The 27,839-nt window shown below is 39.4% G+C and overlaps 1 protein-coding gene across 3 annotated transcripts in view; it reads left to right on the top strand.

Moving 5' to 3' along the window:
- The window catches only part of vps13b (vacuolar protein sorting 13 homolog B), a 302,426-nt gene that overhangs the window by 23,218 nt on the left and 251,369 nt on the right, over positions 1-27,839 (top strand). For all 3 annotated transcript variants that reach the window (XM_080895821.1, XM_080895823.1, XM_080895822.1), the window contains exons 5-13: positions 8,450-8,617; positions 9,489-9,670; positions 10,273-10,447; positions 15,052-15,311; positions 20,601-20,696; positions 21,891-22,013; positions 22,497-22,634; positions 24,254-24,341; positions 26,233-26,418. In XM_080895821.1, coding sequence (XP_080751947.1) covers positions 8,450-8,617; positions 9,489-9,670; positions 10,273-10,447; positions 15,052-15,311; positions 20,601-20,696; positions 21,891-22,013; positions 22,497-22,634; positions 24,254-24,341; positions 26,233-26,418 — 1,416 coding nt within the window. The remainder of the gene's footprint in view (positions 1-8,449; positions 8,618-9,488; positions 9,671-10,272; positions 10,448-15,051; positions 15,312-20,600; positions 20,697-21,890; positions 22,014-22,496; positions 22,635-24,253; positions 24,342-26,232; positions 26,419-27,839) is intronic.

Here is a 27,839-nt window from a genome sequence, read left to right as displayed (position 1 = left end):
CAACAAGTAAAATGGATGCACAGTTGATACATCTCCATATGGATATGCTCTTCAGTGCTAGTACTGGCCAATATACTACCTCACGTGTCAAACTCAAGGCCCGTGGGCCAAATGTGGCCACATCATTTTATCTGTTTTTTGTTTTTTTTATATAACTACAAAACAAAAACATCCACAACAACAAAAAAAGGATAGCAGCTTTTTCTCTAACATGTAGAAAAACGGTTACATATGTAACTTCTTTACACTGACAGACAGGGGAGTTTCACTGGTCCAGCCCACTTAAGTGGGCTGTATGTGGCCCGCAATATAAAATTAGTTTGACAACTCTGTACTGCATTAGGGCTGTTTGAAAAGCTGCACTGTGCTTTCTTTCCACACAACAGTGCATCTTAATCTTGCATTTGATGGTCTTTTAGTGTAAATGCATAACATATGTAATGTAAATACATTCTGTTCAGAATTGTGCACCATTTTTCACTGCATTTTAATTTTCTGTTATTTTTTATTTTAATTACTCAATGTTTTTTTTTTTAAATTTGGATTTTGCAGCAATTTGTGACTATATGTCTGTGTAAAGCACTTTATAAATAAACTGTACTTACTTACCTTTACCTATTATGATACATTATTACATACTTTCAGTCGCCATCATGCCATAAGCCAGTTTACAGCTTCCACACTGATACTTGTATTCTAATCCTACTACAGCTATTATGTCATACATCACTATTTTTTAGAATTTTAAAAGACTGGTGATTAACATCCTTTTTGTACTTTCTTGCTAAATATTTTAAGCTATGTCCTTTGTCAGTGTAAAGTTGGTTGTGCAAATAATTTTGTGTCAGAGGCAGTGATAGACAGGTATAATTTTAAGTAAATGGACGATACAAAAATGTGGCAATGGTTGTGTACTTGTTAGCCTTAAGGAAGATCTGTGTTAGATGTGAGACCCTCACAGCGCAAAGACCTGTTTAGATCTTTGTCAGTATCTGCGTTTAAAAACCACTTTGTTGCGTCTTATCCCTTTAACTCCCATCTCCTTCAAAACAACCAAAACTAAACATGGTGATACCAAAAGGCAGGCCCTTCACAATTATCCAGTTATTTAGCTCTGAGCTCTCACATGCTGAATGGATTTATCGTCCTCGTTCACTCTGTGGTGGAAAATAGTGATGTTAATTCATATGCCATGGGATTGGTAGCCACACAAAGACCAAAGACCAAGTGCTTCCACCTTGGGCGATTCTGTGAGTGATTATGTTTACTGCTGCTTGTGGGGGGACGAGTGGCCACCGTTTGTGAGAACCACATTTGCCTGTTCCAGGAGATTCCTGCTTTGGTTCTATTCACGCCGTTGAAAATGTGGTTTGTTTTATATGACTTCAAAGCGATTTAATAGTGGCAGTTCTCCCTTTGAATCTGTGCTAGCCATACTGAAACCTATGAATTTGGTGTATCAGAAGCTGCCCTCCAAATTTTCTGTTTCAAAGCGTGTAGTCCGCTTATAAGTCACAGCATGTTTTTGTGAGTGCAGTAGGATCTTCAGGATTTGGTTTTTTTTTTTTTTGTTTTTTTTTACATTTTTTGATTGTGTGTCTAGTTGAAGGAAGCTAGTACACAACAAATATTCTTGACGTGCTTTCATGAGTACATAATTGAATTGTGTGCAGAGGGGATTATTGAGAATGAATAGTTATATCTATATATCTTCTGTTCCCTTAAGGAGAGGAACGAGGCTCAACACATAAGTATGGGAAATCACGCCCTCGCGTTTTTCTTTATTTTAATGACTATTTACATTGTAGATTTTTACTGAAGGAATCAAAACTATGAATGAACACATACAGAATTATGTGTAGTTATTGGTAGTATGTAGTTTCATGAGGTAGTCACCTGAAATGGTTTTCCAACAGTCTTGAAGGAGTTCCCAGAGATGCTGAGCACTTGTTGGCCCTTTTGCCTTCACTCTGCGGTCCAAGTCATCACAAACTATCTATTGATTATACTATTGATTGGGCTTAGGTCAGGTGGCTGTGGAGGCGCAGAACTCCATCACTCAATCACTGGAGAAGGTTTGGCAGCTTCGGCAAAGGTGTCTCTGATGCGCCTTTGCAAAGGCGCACCAGTGACAACCTGAACAGCAGCACCAGGTATTCGTAGACTATGCCCTCGAATGCATACCTGTGGTTCGGGTGTATAGCCACATGATTGTTGCAAACCAATCATCTGTATGCTCGAGTGGGATGGCCTTCGTTGTCCTCCAGGAGGTTTGATCACTGGTGCATCTTTATTTACAAGGCCCTGCTTGGACAAATGCCCACCTACATTTGCGATCTGCTCACACGGAGGAGTACTGTTTCTTATAGCCTGCGTTCAAGCGATCTTCTTCTGCTCAATGTTCCATTTGCCAGAACTGAACTGGGAAAGAGGGCTTTTACTTATGCTGCCCCTTTTACATGGAACATGATGCAAAAAGACTGGAAGATAGCAGATCTTATTTCATTAAATGCTTTTAAGTCCAAATTGAGAGAGCCAGAGAAAAATGTTTTTTAAAATGTAATTGTTACTTATAACATGTATGTAACTTTGTAATTTTAACATGTTGTCGCCTCTTGGCCAGGACTCCCTTGAAAAAGAGGTTTTTAATCTCAATGGGACTTTTCCTGGTAAAATAAAGGTTAATAATAATAAATAATCTGGGCCAGCTGCATTCAAAAGTTGTCTGAATGTTAGCGTCTTGAACTTGTTCATTCATAAATATTTGTTCATGACTCGGAGGTCAAGAATGGGATGAATAGTGTACTTATTTCCTCTCTGAGTATCACTGCTGGCTCCTTGCAAACAGTGGGTTTATAATTCTGAGGCGGTTGATCCGGAACTGCAACTGGTAACTGTGTGGTGAACAACCTGAAGTATGTGGAAGATGATATTGTGCTGTTAGTCAACATCACCTCAGTAGAGTGTACACCAGGGGTGGGCAATCTCAGTCCACGAGGGCCAGTATCCCTGCAGGTTTTAGATCTTTTAGATCTAGATCACCTTGGGTCAACACACCTGAATCACATGATTAGTTCGTTACCAGGCCTCTGGAGAACTTCAGGACATGTTGAGGAGCTAATTTAGCCATTTAAATCAGCTGTGTTGGTTCGAGGACACATCTAAAACCTGCAGAGACACCGGCCCACGTGGACTGAGATTGCCCACCTCTGGTGTACACAGTGGATGATAGCAACGGTTCGCACCACCCACGGATAGGGCGCTTAAGTGTGTCACTGAGGGAGGTGAGCAGCTTCCTGGGCATCGGGTCCTGCTGGGGGCCCAAAGGTGGACCTTTGCTCCAAGCCAACTGACTTAGAACTTGAACGGGAGGCTGCGCTCTCGCTGGAGGCTCACCCACCGCAACAGTGTGTTCTGCTTTCTTGTTGGTGCCTTGGCTTCCCAGGGTCCCACACACTGGGCTCTCCTGCTCATCCTCCAACAAACCATGAATGTCCAGGCCGATGTCCAGCACATCATTGTCTTCCTGCGGAGTGCTGGGCTGAAGCCGGTCAGTGCTCCTGCATAGTTCTGGCTTGTCTTCGGTTAACCCATCAATATATTCTATGGGGTCAGCCCAGATAATTGCGGGGACATCAACAGGATACTCCTCGTCTTTGCACTTGGAGAGGAGAGGGTCATGCCATGCGAGGACAGTTGTGAACAGAAGATTTCTGCTTTTCTTGTTTCAGTTTTGTGTCCGTTCCAAAATGCAAAGTAAAACACTACACAGGAAGACTCAAATTTAGCAGCGTGGGCAGTCTACACAACAACTGCATGGTGGAGGCTAACTCCAACAGGGGCAGTTAAGCTAACTTCAAGCTAGCAGACAATCGAGCTAACTAGCAGCAGCAAGTTAGTCCAGTTTAGCAAAGGTGTTCTTAGTTTTTATGCTCTTTACCTTTCTAAGGGATGACTGTGATAACAGGGGTAATGTGCGCAAGTAGGCCTGTGCATGTCATCACAGGTCATCCGCCTTAAAGGCTTGAATAGAGGTTTTAGCCAGGACACGTGGGGACGTGATATCCTGTACTTATGTGTTGTACCAAGTGAATTGACTGAAAGGAAACAATTTCTTCAGTTTTCACTGAGTGAAATTATATATCTAGCTGAATCACATTATATAGCGATCTTAGTGAGATCTTTTTTCATTTTCTTGTTGGAAACAACAATAAGAGACCTGATAAGAGTTTTCAGTCTACAGTTTTCAAACCAGTAAACAGCACTCATGTCATGAGCAAAACCAGAAGCAGAAAAAAAGGAAATGCACTAACTGTAGCTAAAAATAGCATTCTGTGATTTGATTTCATTAACAGTGATATAGAAACTAACCTGCATTTAATGCAAAGATTACAAATTGCAGCATCCTCTCATCATAAATATCAGCAAGAAAGAAAAAAAAATCCCATACTGGATTGCTGCGATACAGTTCACTAATTTACTAAGACCATCCCCTCACTCTTATTTTGAAAGTGTAGTTGCAGCTAACCAACTAGCCCAGCTGTCTCCACTGTCATTGACAGCAACTGGTGATAATAGTCCTTGTTCTGCTCCTGAGAGCCGCTGTGAGCTGGACAGCCAGTCTAACCAGAACCTGCAGTTTCAGACATAATTCATCTGACGTTCTATCTTGCACATCGAAGCAGCAACACAACAAGAACTAGCACTGCTAGCTGTTGAGAGTATTGGGACATTTACCCATAATGTAAATACAGAAGCTTTTGTAGTATTAGTGGAAACTGCTAACTAAGGAAACAAAATATCCCATACACACGAAGGCTGGTAATTTCTCCAGCTGAGCCGTTGTTCTGCGTTGGTGCCTTGCTGTACCATGCATGGTTGAGTTCCTTGAATCTCCCACTTTACTATAAGGGGCCCTAGAACTGAATAGTTAGCATAATTAGACGGCTTATATTGCTGCTTTAGTAAGAATCTAATCATATATTAATGTGTTTCCATAATACTGCTGGAAAGTTACCTCAGCGGAAGTGAGATCCTTTCACTGCTGTCTTTGCATTTTTTTACGTTACAAACTGAAAATCAATAGTGGCTTACTGTATTTTATTAAAGATGCTGCGTTCCACAACAGGAATTGTATTTATGCTTCTGGTTACATTGGCAATAGTGCTAATACCATTTTAAATAACACAGCAATACAACTTCACAGTATATTTAGTATCTTATGGACTTGTCTTTTTCTTTATGGCTAATAACTGTGGCAAAGCTGATAGTTGCTAATACTTTCCATATACAGGAAAATGGTGAGCATGTACAGTATAGTGTTTCTTTCCTGTATTGCACAGAAGAGACCACTTGGCCTGTTCTTAGATCACATAAAGGAGCTGGTTTTTCCAGCCATTTTATGGTTGAACAGTTTTAAGTGGGCTTCTTCCCTGTGGGCTGCAGCACAGGTGCTGCCTGTGTCAATTGTTTACAGAAGTTCAGAGCAGTGCAATGGCTCACAGGGAGATGGATTGGGGCCTTGGACTTGTTATAGGCAAGAAGAGGTATAACAAGTGTACAAGCATGCGAGAGAGAAAGAAAGGACACCCTGACATGTGTAAATTAGATCCAGAGAGGTAAATAGCAGGGGGTAAAGTGCTGGTTTTACTGCCCAGGCTGCAGGTGCAACATCGGCTTTCTGACTGACCCCAGAAACAAACACACACACACACACACACACACACACACACACACACACACACACACACACACACACACACACACACACACACACACACAGAGCCACATTCATGCATGTAAGGAAGTTGCCAGGCACACACTCAGCTCCACTCAAGACAAGCACATGCATGCATGCAAGGCCACGCACAAGTGTCATGAACACACATTAAGTATGAGTTGAGTTCATATTATGTCATCCTCTCTTCCTGCTGCTGTGTTTGGTCAGGCAGCAAACTCATGAGAATTTTGTCAATTGGATTATGCTAATACATAGTCGGGCCTGTGCACAAGTGGCAGAACAGTTAACCAATTCATATAAATATTTTCATCAACAGCACCATTTTGTTCTACTTAATTATTGGTTCTGTTATGCCCTGGGCCAGGCATGTAGATACAGGAAGAAAAACATTTGGTTTGGAAAATAAGGGAAAAGCATTAAAGCTTTATATATTTTAACTTGTAGTGACTGTGTTTAACAGTACTTGGGAGGAATGAATAATGCCATTGGTCCTGTGGTTAGGAGGATTTATTACTGTATATTTTCATATTTTATGGTCGAAACTCCCCTGTCTGTAATATTTTAAGTTATTTCTTACTTTGTTGAGTAATGACCTTACCATGTATGTTTTTCCTGCAAAGCTTCTGTTTCTGGGCGTTACTGTGGCCATTAGGAGGTACTGGTAACACTGCAGGATGGCTCCCTCAGCTCTGTTGAAACCCAATCTGTCATGCTGCTTTTTCTCTTGTGCTTGCTCTAGGCTACTACATCCACCCACTTCCTCAACAGAAGGACTGTCACCCTCACCTCCCTCAGCCTTTAAAAAAGTTGAATTCTGTAATTTCTAGTTTTATGTATAATTGAGAATCCTTTCTCTTCATATCCTCAAAATGTGAAAGTCACACTCTCAAATGTTTTAAATTAATTAATGCATTACATTTCTAAAAGTTATGACCCAAGTTTTTCCAGTGTAAATTCACAGTGTACTAAATAGTTATTATGCAGGTCGCTCATTGGTTCTTTTTTTTGCTCTTTTTATTACTGGCAGATTTTGTCATGAGACATATTAATAAATACACTGCAGCCCTGATCTTTTCTTGGTAATACCTACAGAGCCTTTTTTTTTTTTGAGAATTCTGCAAATGTCAGAATTAGTTGGACTGGACATTAAACAGTCATTATGCTACCAGCTCTCTGCTACAGAGTCTCTGTAATGTCTGATTGAACCCATGTGAGAAAACTGCAGGTAATTGTTTGGAGAATTCACATCAAGAAAGTGGGAATATGCAAGTCCTGCCCAGGTGCCACCCCTCACCAAGCAACCCATTTCCATTAGTGTCCTTTTACTTGTGAAAAGGGGAAAAGTTGGAAAAATGCCCAGCCCTGATTATCCTGACCTTTGAGGAGTTCATAAGTTCCTAAATAAATAGTTTTTTTCCCCTTCATATTATGGGATTCCTATGACAGGGATTTATTGTGCTTTTAATTGCACTATTCTGTGTATGTACAAAGACCCATATTTTTATGTATGAGTGTGTGTGAGTACTTATTCAGTGAAAGTTGCTTGTGTTTAAGTGGACACAAAGGTGCCTCAGTAGTTTAATGAGCTTGGAAGGGATATAGTTATTGCAATATGTGCATAATTTGGAGTTAAACAGGATTTTACATCTGAGAGAAAGTAGAGCCCTTCTTAATACACTGCGATTTAAAGAGCTGCAAATTTTGTTGAGGTTGATTTTTTTCTTCTTCTTTCCTTTTTTGGATAGAAGAATAACATGCCAGAATGATCTCTTATTTACAAGTCCATAAATAAACAAATAAATAAATTTTTATTTATATAGCACCTTTCAAGACAGAATCACAAAGTGCTGCACATAAGATCACAAGTCATAAAAAGATTTAAAAAGAGAAAATAAAACAGGCATAAAATTAACCAAAAGCAGTTTTAAAAAGGTAAGTTTTGAGTTGTTTTTTAAAAACAGCTACTGAGTCCACAGTTCTTAATGCTTGGGGGAGAGAGTTCTACAGTCTAGGGGCCACAGTGGCAAAAGCTCTATCACCCTTAGTCCTCCTCTTAGTGTTTTTTATAGCAAGTAAGCCCTGATCAGATGACCTCAAAGACCTGCTAGGGACATAGGGCTGTAGCAGATCAAAGTTGTAGGCAGGTACCAGTCCGTGCACAGCTCTGTAGGTCAAGACCAGGATCTTAAAATCAACTCTAAATTTAACAGGAAGCCAGTGTCACTGAGATAATAATGGTGTCACATGTGAGTACTTGGAGGATTTTGTCAAAAGCCTAGCTGCAGCGTTTTGCACAACCTGCAGACGATCCAGAGAACCTTTGCTTAGACACATAGACAGCGAATTACAATAATCCAAGCGTGACGAAATAAAAGCATGTATAGCAATCTCAAGTTCAGAGCGAGATAAAATCGGGCTTAGCTTAGCCACATTTCTTAAATGATAAAAACAAGACCGAACCAGAGATTTTACATGCCCGTCCAAGGATGGCAGGGGTCAGTGGTACTGAGTCTACACTACACACTATGGAATGTAGCTCTAGTTTTTACTCTTTATTGTGTCTCAACACAAATGTAATCTTTCATATATCTAATATGTCCTTGTCCATGCGTTTTTGGGTCCTGGTAATTAGGTTTATTGTCTTTGTGTCTTTGTGTCCATATTTTATGGGTTAATATGATTCTTATGTTTTAACCTGTGTGTTTGTAGGCTATGTCCAAAGTCTGATCAGACGTGTGGTGAACAACGTGAACATTGTGGTGAATAACCTGATCCTTAAGTATGTGGAAGATGATATTGTGCTGTCAGTCAACATCACCTCAGCAGAGTGCTACACAGTGGATGATTTATGGGAAAGAGCCTTCATGGACATTACTGGTGAGCAATAGCCTCTTAAATTCCTTGGTAATTAGATTAACTAGTAAACATACTGAGATAGTAGCCCCTATAGTAAACATTTTAATAATTAGTTTTAAAAAAGGACAAACAAATGTAAAGATGTCTCATTTTTAAAGCCAATACTTGAGAGAAGGATATAGTATGCAGATTGAGATATAGTATGCACATGTATGTACAATATATTTAAATGTAGCTTGTTTCCTTCAGGCCTTGTGCTCATATGCATTTACTCTATATGTTGTCTATTATATTATTATTATTATTGCAAATAGCACTGCCTTAAAAGACCGACAACAATGTTCAAATTTCTGGCACAGCAGCAGAGGGAGAGCTTTTCCCTTAAAGTACATCATTTGTTGTTTGGGTTTAGCACAGGTGATGTTAACAGGAATAAGCCCTATGTAAAGAGTGCTAGAATTGTGTCTAGAAAAATAATGGCTGCTAATGTGAATCGTCCAACATCAACTCAAGTGTCAATGAAGTTTCTGGAAGCTGCTGGGAAGAGGAAGTGTTCTTCACATACTTCTTGAAAGCAACTAGTGAGTACTGTAATGGTTACTGGCACTGTTTAGACAGTGAAATAATTCTGGGAATAGATCCTGTTATCATTCTGCCAAGGGTAAGTGAATCAGTGTCAAGTGAGAACCTGATGATGTGTGGCCAACCAAGACACACACACACAAACAAACTTTCTGAGCTAGCTCTCTATTTTAACTAAATCACTGATAATGAGAATTTGTTGTCAGGAGCTGCTCTCTGTTAGTGTGTGCATAATTTAACTTGTTTGTTTTTAATGATACCTAATTTTGTTTTAATCCTTTTTTCTTCTCTTGCTTTTTTCTTTGTGCAGCTCCAGAGTTGGTCCTAAGGAAACTGATTAACTTTGCTGACTGCACCGTGTGTTTGGACAAACGGAATGCTAGCGGCAAAATTGAGTTTTACCAGGACCCGCTCTTGTACAAATGCTCCTTCAGAACACGCCTCCATTTTACATATGACAACATCAACTCTAAGATCCCATCTGTCATAAAGGTGAGCCAGCCTGTGATTTTAGGAATAACTCTATAACTGCCATCATCTTAGCAAAGCTCAAGGAAATGTTAGGGGTTAATATAATTTCAATATGCTGTTGTCTGAAGATTCCATATGATGGAAAAACTTACATTTCTATTAACAGTTTACAGATATCAAAGATTAATGTGGCTGACTTTTGTTTGGGCAGCTGTTCTCACATCAATAGCAGGATAATGACTAATATCAGTGAATTGTTGTCAACCAGTGACTTTAAATATATGTGGAAGACAGCTGCTTGTTTTGGGAAGATTTTACTTCCTTCATGAAAATCTAAGGTACCACTAGAAATGATCTGAGACACGACTGAAGTAAAATCGGTGTTAGAATTTTAAGTCAAGTGCTGTTAGTACATACTTTTTGGGGGTACTAATCCATTTTGTATAACTGCGAACACTTAGTTGGACAAAAGCTCTTCTACACTAAGATTTGTTTAGAACAAATATTTTAAAAGTACTGGAATTCTAAGAGAAGATGATAGATGCGTTCTGTATTTTTCATATAAATCTGTGCATTAATTGGATCAAATATCAAAATCTAATTTATAGCTAACTATTTTTCAGATCCATACCATGGTGGAGAGCCTGAAGTTGTCCATTACCGATCAGCAGCTACCCATGTTTATACGAATCTTGGAGCTAATCATTGCTCTTTACTATGGGGAAATCGGAGGACACAAAGAGGATGAGGGTGAAGAAGGCACTGGGCATGCAAGGGATTCTGGAGCAAGTTCACCTGGTGAGTGAGATTTCTTATGGAAAGCAACAGTAATTCTCTAACACTTTGATTGGTTTGTTAATGTTTTATGTTTAAAACAAGTTTTAAGACAGTCCACAAAAGTCCACAAAAATTCAGTATCATAATAGTAATTAATTATAATTCCGTATCATAATTGAATTTCAATTTTAGACTTAATCACTAACAACAGCTAAAGCATACGTATGTTTTGCTCTATGAACATTTCAGTGGCTAAGTATGCTTCTTATCACCATAGCATGTTTGAATCAAGTGACATACAAAGCAAAATAAATCAAATTTTGCATGGTCTTACTTCATGGTCATCCCATGACTCTGCATGTTGCCTTATTCCGATCAGGGGTTCTGTCTTTTTTATATGTTGCTGTTATTCCTAAATGGGACATTTAACATCGCTTTGACCATGGTGTGCACTCCTCCTGCTTTTTCCACAAACAAAATCTGGAGCGTATAACTCGATACAGACCATTGTCATCAGGCCTGATCACCTCCATGTGGTTGGAAGCAGGAGAAAGCAGGATAAGGAGAAGAAACTAGGTTGAATCAAACACAGGTCCACCTCTATCTTTCTAATTGGAGCACATGGTAAATCACACTGCTTATGTCCAGCTGTGAAGCAAAACGCATAGGTGCAGTTGTTTAAAGGCAGACACTGAGTTGTACAAAATTGAACACTCACAAAACTGCACTCATTGACATATATTTATACAGTATACTTTGAATAACTGTGGTTATTGACATCCCTTTTCCCCTGAACACCCATCTCTTAAAATGCTCATGTATGAAGTGTCATGTCCTTCTGGGCTAAATCAGCCTCTCTAGCACCAGGAGCAAATTATGGTGGAATAGAAGTAGTGGGCAAAGGGGAGCGTAGACAGCCCCACACACGGCCCTTTCCTCGCTCGCTCTAACTCCCTGCCTCTTGGCGTGGAACTTTCGTTGCCAGTTGGCGCAGCTTCCAGTTCAGTGTCCAATGCCAGATGTAAGAGTCGGTGTCATGCTACTGCTATGCGGAGCCTCTGAGAATGAATTAGTATCCCATCACAAAAATATACAAGAGGGGACCAGCTCTTGGAACCTGAGCACCCCCAGATCTTGTTATGCTGGAAGTAATCGTCAGAGTGAAGAAGCTGGAGGGGGCAGGGGGGCAATTGTGTGTATATGCACTGTAATAAGTAGGTGTGTGTGTTGAGAGGGCTCCAAACATATTCATAAACATGATTTTAAATGTGTGCATTTCAGATTTATGAAATAAAGCTGATTTTTTTCCCTCCTGGAAAAAAAATAAGAACAATAAAGCTAAAATGATTTATTCTTTTTAATGACAAAATATAATTTTCCAAACCAGGACAGACAGCCATACATTGAGTCGGAGCACTACTTGTAGAGACTGAATTGGCTTTCATGCATATTTATTGTTCATGGGTTATAGTTTGTAGGAAACAGTCATTGTTACATGATTGCTGGAATATGATACCAACATTGTGCATAGTACTTCATAACATTCATTGATTTCCCATAGGCTACTTGAGTCTTGCTGCATATTCTGGTTCCACTGGCCTGTATGTGCGTTTCATTTATTTACTCTTGCTTTGAGTTGGCTTTTGTAACTGATACTGTTGCACTGATTGAATTTTCCTAGTGTTTCTTTGTTTGTTTGTTTTTTTTTATAAAATGAGGTTTATTTGTGTGAGGGTGTATATATGTGGTCAAAAGATTGAGTTGAGAGTAAGGAATAAATTCTGTATCTACTGTGTAATGTATTAATAAGTCATGACTTAAGTGGTCTGTTTTTAAAAAAAATTTCAAAGGGAATATTAATTTTTCCCACATGTGAAGGTGTTTTTCTTTTTGCCAATTATTGAAGTGGAAAAAGCCTTGTAATGTGTTTATGTGCCCATGATTCACTGTGGCCGCATGTTGTTTGTTTGAATCGTTTCCTTTTAGGTAAGAGCCAATGTCTCATTAATGAATAGGCTTGTTAGGTGAAGATTGTGCGATATTTGTGTGTCACTAACCAAAACAACCCTTCGGTTAGGATTACATGGCTAGTTTTCTTACTGTCTGAAATTCAGTGAAGTCTGAGAAAAACACTAAAGAATTAAGTGGTTGGAAACATAGATGACTAACATGCTTGGATGGACCAGCTGGTCACAGCAGTGAAAGTTGTATGGTTTCAAGAAGTATGTGAAGAATTATGAACTGAGGACTGTGGCTGCTGAAGTGTGGCAGGGTGTGTGCATCTCTGTGTAACATACATGAGCCCTTATACTTGTTACTTTTCTCCAATATCATATGTGCATGTGGATGGGACTTGGTGTTTAGTGTTTGCTTTGTAGGAGGGCTTAGCCTCCATGTCCCTTGAAGTGTGCTGAATGGAAAGGACCTTCACACAGGAATCAACCAGAAACCACAGGCTGTGTCAGTGTTACTAACCTCAAGTAGCTCCCTAGTGATAATACATTGGTATGACAGGACATTGTTTCTTTTTTTGTAGTGTTACTGTGAACATGGGATGACCATTGAATTGAGTGGTTTAGTGGTTTCTGCTATTAGAGTTAAAATTGCTTTTACGGTAGTATGATGTTAATGTCATGCTGGTAGCAAAAATGCTGTAAGTAAGTTCAGTCATGAAAAAAAAAAAACGTCGTTATGAATGCATTGCACTATGGTATGTGTTTTTTGCATCAGTGGTTATCTGTTAAGCTTAGATTGAGTCTTAACATGTATGCATGTCTACACAAACACCTGCACTATCAGTAGATAGGAGTAGCCTTCACTGAACGGTCAGGTAACAGTCCACCTCTCCCTCTATAAACATGGAGGGACATCTACTGGCCTGTGAGAGCACTGCCTCTTTTTACTACTTCCCACTCACTTTCTGTGTCACTGTCTCTTACACCGAATCCTTTCCTAGCTTAGGCCTACCCTGCTGCTTGAAGACTCTGGACTAAGAGAAACCGTACATGACGCTGACTGTCATGCAGTTCTTCTGAGCTCTACTTAAGGATATATGGACAGATGTTCATAGAGTGCTGCAATACATACATTGTTAGTTGGCAGACACTGATTGTACTCCCAGAGCAGGGATACTTCACACCTGTGTGGTCATAGTGCTCAACGCCAAGGCAGCATACATTCTGGCCAGACTACATCATCGTTTGGGAATTTTTCACTCACTTCTAAGGCTTAATACTTCAAAGTGTCCTTAAGCTGCTCTGTTTTGATCACTTGATTGGTGATTGTGCTTTTATTTTGATTGCCTTGTAATTCAAATGTAGACTTCGTCAGGCTGTGATGTGAAGTGAAAGAGCATAACTTGTTAAACTGACACCTCAAAGGCTTCCTTGAGTAAAAACAAAAAAAAAAGGAATGAGCGATGGAATCAGACAGGGAGATTGGGATGGAAAGACAGATAAAAAAGCCATAACATGGAATTTCCAGCTGCCAATTCACAAAGTGAAAGATTTAATTAAAATATGTCATAATTTTCACCGCCTTACCCTCTGGGATTCCTAAGTTGTGACCTCACGGACAATATTGTTTTCTCGTAGAGGACGTGAGGCCACAAGGAATGGAATTACACATTCTTATGTATTGACATCAGCTTCCTCTATCCCAATGTGTATGGAAACATACATGATGGGACCAGTTCAGGGGTCAGGATCAGGAATGGATGGGTGCATGGTGGTTTTTTGACTGCTCAAATGGTAATTGGAGAAAAAGTGAAGTCTTTTGGTTGTTTTTGTAAACCTACCCCGACAACTTGCCACTCTGTGGATTTTCTACAAAGTAGCCAGTGCTTTAGTCAGCTCCACCCCATCTTCCCAAACTTATAGTTAACACTATTGCTAAGTTTTACCTACGCTCCTAGCCAAGCAGTGTTTATGCTAGTGGCTCATAGTTACCTGGACTCCTGCATGGCCTCCATTTTAGTAGTTGGCTTCTTACCAAACATGTGATTTGACCACACGCATAACTGAAATTGGCCTGTGCTGTTGGGTCCAGCACAGACTGCCTTGACCACTGGGTCCAGTCAAAGCCCTCCTCTGTCAGGATGCTGGCTGACAGCCTTTGCCCTCTGGCCTCTGCTGGAATGAACTTCCTCTTGCTCTGTGGAATTCATGCAGCAATGAGTTCATGTAACCCACAAATACTTACACACCTGCCTGCTGGAGCATTGGCAGAAACTACTGTGAAACTTCCTTGTTCTCTGCTGTTTTTGTGTGTTCTGTTGACAGCTGAAACAACTTGCTAGAATTAAAATGCCCCGAAGGAAAGGGTAAATTAATTTAGTGTGCCGCCCTGCATACAGACACTTCCATTATCTGCAAGTTTCCCCTCTCTTTAACCAGGTTGTATTCAGAAACTGCCACTTTAAATGCATTTACCTGTTGGGGTAAAAGTGTGCTAGAAAGGAATTATGTCACTGTTTTGTTTTGTTTGTTTGTTTTTTGTGTGTGTGTGTGTGTGTAGGGGGGTTGCTGATATATAGATTTTTCTCTTTTACTGCAGCTAATTCAGCAGCAGTAAAATCCTAAGTATATGTTTAAATGATATCTAATTAAGACTTTTATCTCCTTCAGGAATGGATGTAGATACGGAAAGGCGACCTAGCCAAGACCTCTACATACAGCCTGGTAATCCTGATGAAGCAAACCAAGGTTGGGTGTCCTGGGCTTGGTCCTTCGTTCCAGCCATTGTAAGCACAGAGGAAGAAGGAGAGGATGGTCTCTACCAGCAGCGAGAGACGGGAAGCATCCCCAACAGCTCCCAACTCCACACACCCAAAGACCCCATTGTTTCCATAGGCTTCTACTGCACCAAAGCTTCTGTTACCTTCAAGGTAAATAAGATGTTTGATAAAATAAAATAAAATAAACACATCACCATCTTAACTTAAATACAAAATTATGTTTCGATATAAAATAAATGTCCATTTCCACAGCAGTGGATTGAGCATTCATTGGACTTGTGTTAAGCCTGTGACGCTGCTGCTGTTTGTAATATAGCAAGAGTTCATTTATCATTTAGAACAAAGGATTTAACTAAATACTAGCAAATTCTGGAAGTAACCGTCAAGCTGAATGTTTTGGAATGGCCTTCAGTCCTCCCAACAAAATATCAATCAAAATAATACAGAACTGGAAGCATTTGAAACAAGAATAAGAGAAAATCCCATAAACAAGAAATGAAAGACTCCTCACAACTACAAAAAGTATTTACAAGCTAGGATATTTTCCTAGAGGAGGTTTTACTAAGTACTGACCATGAAGGGTCATGGACTATACGTAACCCATTGGCTTCTGTAGTCTCAATTTTAAAGCCTCAGTTTAAGCTGTTTTGGCTCTTTTGGAGCCAAAGTAACCATATTTCGATGTTGGATTCATAAATTGTATGGGTGCAATGCACAGACCCGGATACTGGCTAGTTAGCGCTGAGTATAGTCAAGTAAAATACTAGAATTTCACTTGGCAGAAATGAAACACAAACTCCTTTATGATCCGTGCCACACAGGAACCTATATATTTTTCCAGATAAATGCTCCAAACTGCACCAACATCGCGAGCAGGGTCGAGAGGTTTATTTTAGTCACTCGAAATATTGAAGGTGAAGCCTATCAGACAGCTGCCTGTGGCTACAGCTGCCTGTGGCACACCTGTCAATAAAGCAACCACAATCCTTACTTTCAGCCTTATCAGTATCTGCATCTCTGTTTTTTCCCTCCCTACATCACCCCCTTTATAGTTGTTACAAAGAGAGAAAATATGCACCGAGCTCAAAACCATACTCCTTACCCTTGAATAATCCTTTTACTTCTGTTAACTTATTTTAACATTGAAAGCTTTCACTGGGGGGGACTTGCTTTTCGTACATTTTGGATATGAGGTAATTTTTTTACCACTCTGCCAGTGTAAAAGAACCAATCTGTCAAGAATCTGTTATGATTTCTACATTTAGGAAGCCTTTATATTAGAATTTTTTGTCTTCAGTGCATTATTGTCACTCTCACTGGCCACCACACAGTTGCATATTTTAATTTAATGGTCAGTTTCATCTCAAGTCTCAAAAACTGCTTGATCCTCAGGAAGCCCTAATCCTCTTTGTGTTTCTGTGTGCGGTATAGGGGAGGGCAGTATAACCGCTAACTAGCGTCTCGGGTCACATTAATGTTTTAAACATTATACATGGTGTGATGACTATTGAGAAATGGACCCCAAGTTTTAATCCTGCCTGCTCACTCAGAATAGTTGGAATTCATCTGTGTTTCCTGTCAGATTCAGGCACTTTAGATCACATTACTGGTCTTGTGTGTGTGTGTGTGTGTGTGTGTGTGTGTGTGTGTGTGTGTGTGTGTGTGTGTGTGCGCGTGCATGCGTTTGTGTGCGAGAGCGTATATTACTTGACGGTGTGTGATCAGTAAAGGGGAGGTTTGTCTCAGGCCAAACAGACTTTGGTGTTTTTCTAATAATGTTTAAATTGTTCCTGTATTGTTTGAGTTCTTTTAATCAATTAATTGCCTCTCGTCTGCAATAATTGCACACAGCTGAAAGGATGGTTTTTAAAGCGTTCTTGTCTCTTTCCTACAAGGAAGTATTTAGTATGAAGGAATTTTCATGTCTTTGAACAGCCACTGCTTCAACCTGAGTTTGACATGAATGTGAAATCAGAGAGGTATTTTTAGATTGCTGACGCATTACTCCTCAGATCTCTTTGATTAGAAACATTGGCAGTGTAATTTAATGACTTTTACTCACATAATGCATAGTTTAGCACTGACCATTTGTTCCCCTCTTTTACTTTTGCATACTTGCCAAACTCTCATTACATGCCAGACCTCGTGCCATTTTTCATTTGAAGAAACATTGTTTCTTTAGATTGTTTCTCTTAATTATAGAGCCAATAGTCGAATTCAGTTGCTTCCACAGTTGGTTTTAAAACCAAACCAGTGATCGATCCATGTTACAAGGACAGTGTTTACTGTTTTTACATTTTAAAGATACCTCATAGAGAATAATTTGATTGCATTCTACTCTAAATTATAATAAATGGGACTTTATAGGAAAGATATTGGCAGCCGCAGCTTTGTGTATTTGTGCTACTAACCCGTCTTCTGTCAGCTGTGTCATTTCAGACTTGGGTACAGTCAGAAATGCCCCAACAGACTAGATTGAGAACTTCTATATTCTTATTGGATGTACATTCATAAGGTTTGTCTGCTAATTTGCAGTGATTTACTGTCAGTGCCACTGTACGCTGATCTGGGCAGACAGATCTTGCCATTACTCACTGGGACTCTCAGGTTGGAGTCAGGTGGCCCCTGCACGTGATTAAACCATCAAAATTGAAAAAAGGGGAAGGGAATGAGGGCGAGAGAGTCTGCTCCATCAGTATGGATAATAGGGCACAGCTGCTTTTCCCTCTACACCTGCTTCCTGTTGAATGGGTTAGGGTCTGCACATTCTGCACTACACCCACTGTTTTGAAAGTAGCCAACCTCAGAAGCATTGCGTTGAACCCTTCTCACCCTGGCCGACTAGTCTTGACCAGGTGCTCTCTCTGTCTGCTGGCTGTCATGCAATTCTTCTCAGCTCTACTTAAAGATATATGGAGATATGTTCATGAGCTTGTGTGGTGCAATACATATATTCTTAGCTGGCAGACATTGATTGTATTCACAGAGCGGGGATATTTCACACCTGTGTGATCATAGTGCTCAACTCCAAAACAGCATACAGTGGGGCAAAAAAGTATTTAGTCAGCCACCGATTGTGCAAGTTCCCCCACCTAAAATGATGACAGAGGTCAGTAATTTGCACCAGAGGTACACTTCAACTGTGAGAGACAGAATGTGAAAAAAAATCCATGAATCCACATGGTAGGATTTGTAAAGAATTTATTCGTAAATCAGGGTGGAAAATAAGTATTTGGTCAATAACAAAAATACAACTCAATACTTTGTAACATAACCTTTGTTGGCAATAACAGAGGTCAAATGTTTACTATCGGTCTTTACCAGGTTTGCACTCACAGTAGCTGGTATTTTGGCCCATTCCTCCATGCAGATCTTCTCGAGAGCAGTGATGTTTTGGGGCTGTCGCCGAGCAACACGGACTTTCAACTCCCGCCACAGATTTTCTATGGGGTTGAGGTCTGGAGACTGGCTAGGCCACTCCAGGACTTTCAAATGCTTCTTACGGAGCCACTCCTTTGTTGCCCGGGCGGTGTGTTTTGGATCATTGTCATGTTGGAAGACCCAGCCTTGTTTCATCTTCAAAGTTCTCACTGATGGAAGGAGGTTTTGGCTCAAAATCTCACGATACATGGCCCCATTCATTCTGTCCTTAACACGGATCAGTCGTCCTGTCCCCTTGGCAGAAAAACAGCCCCATAGCATGATGTTTCCACCCCCATGCTTCACAGTAGGTATGGTGTTCTTGGGATGCAACTCAGTATTCTTCTTCCTCCAAACACGACGAGTTGAGTTTATACCAAAAAGTTCTACTTTGGTTTCATCTGACCACATGACATTCTCCCAATCCTCTGCTGTATCATCCATGTGCTCTCTGGCAAACTTCAGACGGGCCTGGACATGCACTGGCTTCAGCAGCGGAACACGTCTGGCACTGCGGGATTTGATTCCCTGCCGTTGTAGTGTGTTACTGATGGTGACCTTTGTTACTTTGGTCCCAGCTCTCTGCAGGTCATTCACCAGGTCCCCCCGTGTGGTTCTGGGATCTTTGCTCACCGTTCTCATGATCATTTTGACCCCATGGGATGAGATCTTGCGTGGAGCCCCAGATCGAGGGAGATTATCAGTGGTCTTATATGTCTTCCATTTTCTGATGATTGCTCCCACAGTTGATTTGTTCACACCAAGCTGCTTGCCTATTGTAGATTCACTCTTCCCAGTCTGGTGCAGGTCTACAATACTTTTCCTGGTGTCCTTCGAAAGCTCTTTGGTCTTGGCCATGGCGGAGTTTGGAGTCTGACTGTTTGAGGCTGTGGACAGGTGTCTTTTATACAGATGATGAGTTCAAACAGGTGCCATTCATACAGGTAACGAGTGGGGGACAGAAAAGCTTCTTACAGAAGACGTTACAGGTCTGTGAGAGCCAGAGATTTTCCTTGTTTGAGGTGACCAAATACTTATTTTCCACCCTAATTTACGAATAAATTCTTTACAAATCCTACCATGTGAATTCATGGATTTTTTTTTCACATTCTGTCTCTCACAGTTGAAGTGTACCTCTGGTGCAAATTACTGACCTCTGTCATCATTTTAAGTGGGGAACTTGCACAATCGGTGGCTGACTAAATACTTTTTTGCCCCACTGTACATACTGGCCAGGCTACATCACTGTTTGAATTATTAAGCCAAAGAAGTGAGTGAGAAATTCCCCAGTGGCCCTTAAGCCTGGTCTGTTTTGACCAGGTGCTCAGTTTCTCTCTTCCTCTCTACTTCCACTATTACTCAACAACCAAAATTAATATTCTGCTGAACCATTCCCCTTTTATAGTCAGTTTACAAATACAATAAATTGCACATTTCATTTTCCCCTTGGTATGTGAATCGCTTTAGTCATAGTTTTATAGTCATCCCACTAAGGCCAGAGTCTCCTCCAAAAGCAAGGAGGGGATGTCCTGTGGGTTGATGAATGTTCTTGGAATCCAAACAGTACTACAGCTAGCATCTAGTCTCTAATCTAAGAAAATCTTGTTTGGATGCCGTTGTTGGTGGTTTTAACCATTATTTTTCTCTAGTTCTTCACATCGGACACTTCCAAAACCTTTGCTTATTTTTCAAATCATGCATTTGTTTTAACTGTCGGTGAAACCGTTAATGTCCTCGGCTAACATTTTGAATAAACTGGCCTTTCTCTCATCTAATTTTATTATTTCAAGTTTATTGCTGCAGTTCTTTTTTGATCCTGCCAAATCACGGCAGGTGAACTATTTAAGACATCAGTATTCATCATCCAATACTTTCATTTTTTGGGGACACCAAGTATATTACTGTTTAATTAAAAAAAAAAAAAGAAGATGGAAAAAAATTAATTATTATTCTTTTCTTGTACTTTTCATGTTTATGTATAAATTATATTTAGTCTTTTTATTTTTATTTTTCTCTTAGTTGACAGAGACCCAGTCAGAGAGTAGCTACTATAGTCCTCAAAAGGTCAAATCCAAGGAAGTCCTGTGTCTAGAGCAAGAGGGAATCACGATTGAGGTAAGTTTATAGTTTCCCCTATCATTTGTGATGTAGTGCATTGTTGTGGGGCTGAACGGAGATAGATATGAATTTTACTATACTCAGTTACACTAAACTGTTACAATTTTTAGCTAATCAGTTATCTCCATATTGTAATTTTTAATTGATGTTGTCATTGTAGAAATGAGAGAAAAGAAAGTAAATGCTATGCATTTATTCTTAAGGAAAATGTGACGTTTTTATCCTGATGTAGATTTCAGCCCCCACCATGAATTGTTCCACAACAGTGGCATTTACTGTTATCCACTCTGAACTTTGTTATCTATCACGGCATGGGAAGATCAGTAAAGATACTATTTAGTTACTTACTCATTAGTCACAGTTTGGCTGAAGTTCCTGTTAAATCTCTCCATGAGTACATGAACGAAGCCTTGTCAACTCACTAATCTTTAGCTTCTTGTACACACACCGGAGTCTGAATCAAGCTCACATCTGATCATTTAAATATGAGTGTTGAAAGGAAAGGGGGCGTCTGGCAAAAAAGGGGAAACTAGGCCTTATAATAATTGTATGGGGAAACATAAAATGTTTTATTAGATTCTCTGTTTAGCTATCTGCTGGGTAAAGCAAAGACACAGAGAGAAAAGAGGGAAAACCACACCTTTGTGGTTGTAGTAGCTGCTGGACTGCTACTGCACTGAAATATGCATCACTCTCAGTCGAAAAGAGAAGCTGCCTTGCTTTTTTTTTTTTTTTTTTTTTAAATCATGACAAAATGAGCCCGCAACCTCAATATAACCACAAACCAGTATAGCATGACAAGTCTTGGTATCCACTATTTTGTCAACACTACATTATACATTTAAAATCTATAATAATTTAGTAGTTAAGTTGGTCAAAGAACATCTGTGAATTATTGAAGTCTTCTGTTGTTTATTCCCATTGGTGTCAGTGGATTGTTTTAAGGCCCATAGATGCCTGGTGTTCTCTTGGCAGAGACTTCTGCAGATTAACAAATAAATTCCCTCATCATTTAGTAAAGTTATTATTGTTGATTATAATCAATTATTCTATTAAAAGACAAAGACACACACACACACACACACACACACACACACACACACACACACACACACACACAATATGCACACTGTGTCCACTGTGTTCTTGGTGTTAAATCTGAGCTGAGTCTTTCTTTGGGTTTTATTTCAGGTGCTCATGATGGGGGAGCCCTTCTTTGATTGCCAAATCGGTTTTGTGGGATGTCGGGCACTTTGCCTGAAAAGCATCATGGGTGTACGAGATTTTGAGGAAAACATGAACCGCCGTGAAGAGGTGAACAAAGTATTTGTAAAAGATCACATTAATATTAACTGAGAGTTAAAATTCTAGGAACTTTGAGAAATATTAAAAGAATTTAAAAAGCCCCAAACACTCAAGCAATGTCCCAGCAGCCTCCAGTGTCAGGAAGAGGTTAAAATCTTGTGATGAACTTTACTAAAAAACAAATTCAAGGTCCCCTTTAAAAAAAATATAGAACGGAATATAATATAATATGTTATAATATATATATTAACAAAATTAGCATTTTTGCTATATTAAATCAATAATGGGGTCAACTGAGCTTTTTCCCTTTTTTATGAATATGAAATAAATTATCAGATTTTGCTTTTTAGGTGTTTGATGAGTATATAAACATTTTATTTTAAAAGATCTTTCTGAATTTTGTTTGTTGTATGGATTGTATTGTTTCTTCAGCCTGAAACGTGTCCTCTTTGCTATTCACATTTGTCTTTGAATTTGTCATTTTGTGTACAGGATGCAGTGTTCTTCAGCTGTGGGGACAGTCTCAGTAGTAAAGGAATGACGTATCTCACCAACTCTCTTTTTGACTATCGGAGCCCAGAGAACAATGGAGTCAGGGCTGAGTTTATCTTGGATGCTGCTAATCACAAGGTCACAATAACCAGAAGTCTGTGCTATTTTACCCAAAAATATTAGCCCCCCCCCCCCCCCAACAGAAAAAAAACCAAAGTGGAAATTACTGCCTTTTTCTGGGATAGATGGACAAAATGCAGTAATTGATCTATTAAAAAATAGTAATACTAATTTAGTGTAGTAGAGGAATCTTTTGGTTGTCTAAGTAGTGCTGCTGAAGCCATCATTCTGATAGCTCTCAGCTCACTTCATCAGCCTTTGCAGCTCAAGTGTTGACTCTACTTTGAAATATTCATGACCCTCGATGATGCAATTGTTTGGAAATCCAGCCATCCATCTCTTCATGCATAAAGCCTACAACTCAGAGGTTTCAATGTTTATTCATTAGTGGTTTTGAAACCAGCATGGCTTTGATCCATAAGAATGCAAGAGCTATTAGGGACCTCCTAATAAATATTACTCATTAACCTGCCAGTCTGATAAGGCTAGTCTGAAATCTCTGTTTAGAGAAACTGTGGGCAAGTTTGGGGTGGGGTGTTAAATGTGTAAAGGGGGCCTGTGTAATTCTTTCTCTCAATTTCCTGCTTGCTCACTCATTCTGTCTGTTTATCAGTGGTTTAGTGTGGTGTAGAAATATAAAAATACTGTGGAAGACAAGGTCAGTTGTTCTTGACCTGCAGACTAATGATGATGAGCCGTGACCGATACACTAACTCCCAGGTAGTTAAAATGAGATAAATTGGATGTTTTTATCCTATATCTCATTTTCATTTGTAAATAATGACCTAAAATAAATAGCATGGCTATGTAAGAATGCTTTAGTAGTTAGCTTTGTCACTCAGGTGATGCCTTGATGTGACCAGCTGGGATTTTTCTCAGTGGGGTGTATATGTCTTTATGTGTCCACTATGTTCTTCTTTGCATGGACTGTAGGCCCTGTGTGGTCAAAAAAACAAAACTGATGAGGTCTTCCTCTAATTTTTTTAATAGTTTTTTTTTAAAACATTAAATCAATTGTTGTGTAACTTAGTTACAAACTCATTGTTATTATGAATAACTCATTATGTTCTGCAGACTTTTTGCTTACGGGTTCATTGTGTGCTATTAATAGCTTGTACAATAAATTATGAATAACATTTCACAATTTTCATAATGACCACATCAACCGTAATCACAGTCATACAGCTTTGATTTGTTAGGAAAAAGTCTTATCATCAAGTAGATAAGATATATATTTCCTTTGGCATATATCCAGCTGAATGAGGAAACTTTCAATTTCTTTTATCAGTAGCCTTTTACTCAATAAATAATAGACTTGGTATCTGGTCAATTCCTTATTTAAGCGTCGTTATTATGACTGAACGTACTGCTTTTTGCACGAAAAAATCAGTCAAAGAAACCAGACTAAGTTAGCACTTTTTAATACAGGTAATATTACGGACTTCCCTAAAACAAACAAATAAACAAAAGACCCTCTAAATATCCAGCTAAGTGGATCAGTGCTTAGTAACTCTTTATCTCTAATTTGACCCCCACCACCATATCTCCCTTGACCCCAGTCATTGCCACTCTTTAAGGCTATCTGCTTGTTTGCTCCCTTACTGCGATATTTACCCAGCTCTACTTTTGTTTGACAGGAGACCTATACAGAGATAGCGGGCATGCACCGTTTCGGTGCTTTCTACATGGATTATCTCTACACAATGGAGGACAGCAGTGGCAAAGGTATTGTTCTAGTTCATTCTCTCTTGCAGAGCTTGTTTGGTCACCTTGCCACCTCTTCTCTCTTTTTCTTTTTATCTGTCATGTTCCCATTTTCTCTGCCTGGTTCACCCTTTCTTTCTTTCGCTCTTTCCATCTCTTTTCGTCTCTCCTCCCTGTCAAACAAGCCCCATGGAGACTTGAAGAAAGAGCTTGTCTTGTTTCAGTCACAGCCACCTGGTCCTTGACCCTTTCTGTCCTCACTCTCACCCTAAACTTACCTGGAGGGCAACTGTCAGAAGTGTTTAGTCTGTGTTGACACATATTTGAGTTTCTCTCTCCCTGGTGCTTGTTGAAACACTGTTTTCCCTCTGTCTCTTTACCTGTAAGCTCTTGAGAAAGTGAATAGACCTCTCTTGCCTAATTAGATGTCACTCTTCCTGGCAGAAGCCTTAAGACAGACAGCGTTCCTCATTCTTTAGTTGCAACTTTAAGTGTTGTTTTTCCAAGTTAGGAATTTCTGACAATCACATTGAGAGATAAATAATGCTTCCTTCAGTCCAAAATGCTAACTTCTTAATTAAAATGTGAAAAAATATAATAGCTCAGTTTTATTGGCCGTGATTGATATGCAAATGCTATTAGGTTATCATGCTTTATAAAGTAGAAATGACTGGCTTTGGTTAAACAAACTCAATAACTCAAAAGGTATTTATTTATTCATATGGAGTATGTCACCTGTGTTGTTCTACGTACCTCCCTCTTTTTTGTGTTTCATTTTAGCTTTTCATGACTTGGCTATTGTTTCCTCAGCTGCTGTCATCTACAGATAATAATCTAAATTAAAAAAAACATTGATACTGTCATTCTGAGCTGTCAAAGTCATTTCTGACGGCAGGATAAGTGTCAGTCTCTTTGGGATGGCTGTGGTTACCCTTGCCAGTTGGAATGCTTCTTTTCTGTTAGTGTTTCTGTTCTTCACGGATACGGACCAGATCCAGTGTCAACTAAACAAATTAGTCTGCATTGCCACAGGTCTAACATAAACTCTGAGTCAACTGAAATAGTAACCGACCCAGGTCACTCTTACCATTGACTTCACATTAGAGTCACGCTGCAGATTAAAAACATTTTTTTATAATCTTTGGAAATTGAGACACTTTTAAATAGTCTAAATCCTCCTAATTTCAGCCTCCTCGTCATTCCAATGAGCGTTCTAACTGCAGCCATATGGTCGATATTAGGCTTAATCCATTGCAACCAAATCTCACAGAAGGGAAGGGGAAGTGGCATTGCCTGTTGCTCTTTTTAAATTTCCAAAATTTAGTGGAAGTTACACCCTCATTGCTTTGAAATAATAAAAAAAAAAGAGTTACATTCGCATTGTTGACTCTGAGCTGTACTAATGTTCAGCACAGTGGTGGAATGTAAATGGAATAAAGCCAGTTGTGACCCTTTGTCCTTTTCCTCCCTCACTGCCATTCATCCACCCCCTTCCTTTATTTTTAATTTCTGCCTTTTTATTGCGAGAGAGTTGAGTCTTTTAAGTGGACCTCTGGAACAGGGGCCTGCGATGAATGAAGGGACAGCTGTTGGAGGGAAGTGGACATTTGGAATATTCATCATTTCTGTGGGTCACAGCTATGTGAGCTGCCTCCTGCTGCTGCATTACACTACATCTATCTTTTTTGGGTTTATGCCAGATGACAATAGTCTATATTTATACTTCATTAAGAAATGAGATATGGGAAAATGTTTCTGGCTAAATATTAATGTAAAACAAACAGACCTTATATGTATGAAAGCTGAAAATATGTTTTAATTTTGTTGACTGAGACAAGAGTCCTTAAGTTTATAAGTACATACATTATATATTTTAATCAGGTTATGTATATATGTGTATTTCCACTTGTAGGCTCTCAGGATTTCTCTGGGATGAGCATGGAAGAGATAGTGCCTGCAGTTCAAGAGACCTCCATCAAGAGGCTGGTGGTAGGACCTTTAGACATCAGGTTGCATAGCAGCGCCATCCATCGCATTCTCAAGATGGTCACCTGTGCCATGGACCACGAGTATGAACCCTACTGCAAAGCGCAGCGAGGTCAGAGATCAAAATTATACAAATATATAATTAAAAAATATACCTTCTCTGGTCTGGTATTTTACTCACATCTCTTGTCATACTTTTCAGTGACCAGAAACTGTAACAGTTTTCACTTTATAATATTCTCATCGCATTGTTATTTCCTTGCACAACCCATTCTTCAACACACAGCTGTACATGAAAGTAGTGACCTTTTGAACCACATAAGGGAGGTTAAGCCAAACACCTTTTGTTAGTGATCATCCCTGCACAGCTATTGATGAGCTCATCCCTGGGATGTTGTGAAAGAACATGGAATGTGTGTCTGTATGTAATATCTGTAGCAATAACTCTTTTGCAAAAGATTTTTGTGAAATGATAACATCCGTAGGTTTCGGTTGTTTCAGCATCTGTGATAGATAATAGACGATGGTGTAATTACTGTAGCAGTTTTTGTCTGAAGCGGAGTAGGTCAGCGTGTTCCTTCCTGTTTCTATAAGTGTTTGTACTCTCAAGGGTCAGTATAGTTGGAGCCTCTGGGGGGGGGGCGGATTGAGAGTAGATAAGAGGAAGTCAAGGTTGCTATTACAGAAGGATTTATAGCAACCATTCATCATTTTGATACGATAAATTATAATTTAGCTATGCAGAACCTAACAGTTTAAACAGTTTGGTACCTTAAATAAAAGCTCTTTCTCTGTGTTTCTCTGTCAGAAACATTAGATCTAGTATGTATTATTGATTGGAGAAAGTTTGCATCTATAGCATCTTATCCTGTCCTTTTTCTCTGTTCTCCTTTTTATATTCATTGCCAAGAACTAAAAAAAAAAGCTTTCCTTCCCAAACTAGCTATGGATGCTGAATTGGCTTCATGTTGCCCTGTTGAGAAGATAAACTACATTTAGTTTGCTCATTTGGATAAAAGTTCTTTACATGGTCTAAAAACAATAAATGAACAATAAAAGTAACAGGACTTTGAGAACTAGAGCTAGAACAGGATATTTCTAAACAACAATATACTTATGTTATGTTATGTTTTCTTTTCCCATTATTTTTAGCATCCATAGTCATGTTTCTGTGTATCATGGGAGTTCCATCTGTGTTGTAAATTAAATTTTCACTGTGGGTATTGACTTGAGCCCTGGCATATGAATTGATTGGACATAGCAGTACTAGATCAAGCTGAATGTTGTAGCTTTAGGACAAAGATCAAAGCAGCTTTGAGATCAAATTCCGAGCCCACCTTGTAGTTGGAAATGTAGCCCAACAGAACCTCCACAGAGCTGACACTGACCCATACGTGGGACCAGACCCAAGGCCATAGGGTTCAGGTTTGGTCTGCCTTTGACCCTGGTGTAGTGGATCACTGTGCTGGTCAGTCCTTACTGTGAGTATGGATCTTAGTAGCCTCTGGTTCACGTTGACTTATTTCGCTTTTT

Source organism: Rhamphochromis sp. 'chilingali' (assembly GCF_963969265.1).
Source record: "Rhamphochromis sp. 'chilingali' genome assembly, chromosome: 11".
Taxonomy (NCBI): domain Eukaryota; kingdom Metazoa; phylum Chordata; class Actinopteri; order Cichliformes; family Cichlidae; genus Rhamphochromis; species Rhamphochromis sp. 'chilingali'.
The sequence above is the reverse complement of the archived record's forward strand: the minus strand, read 5'-3'. Positions and strand labels throughout refer to the sequence as shown.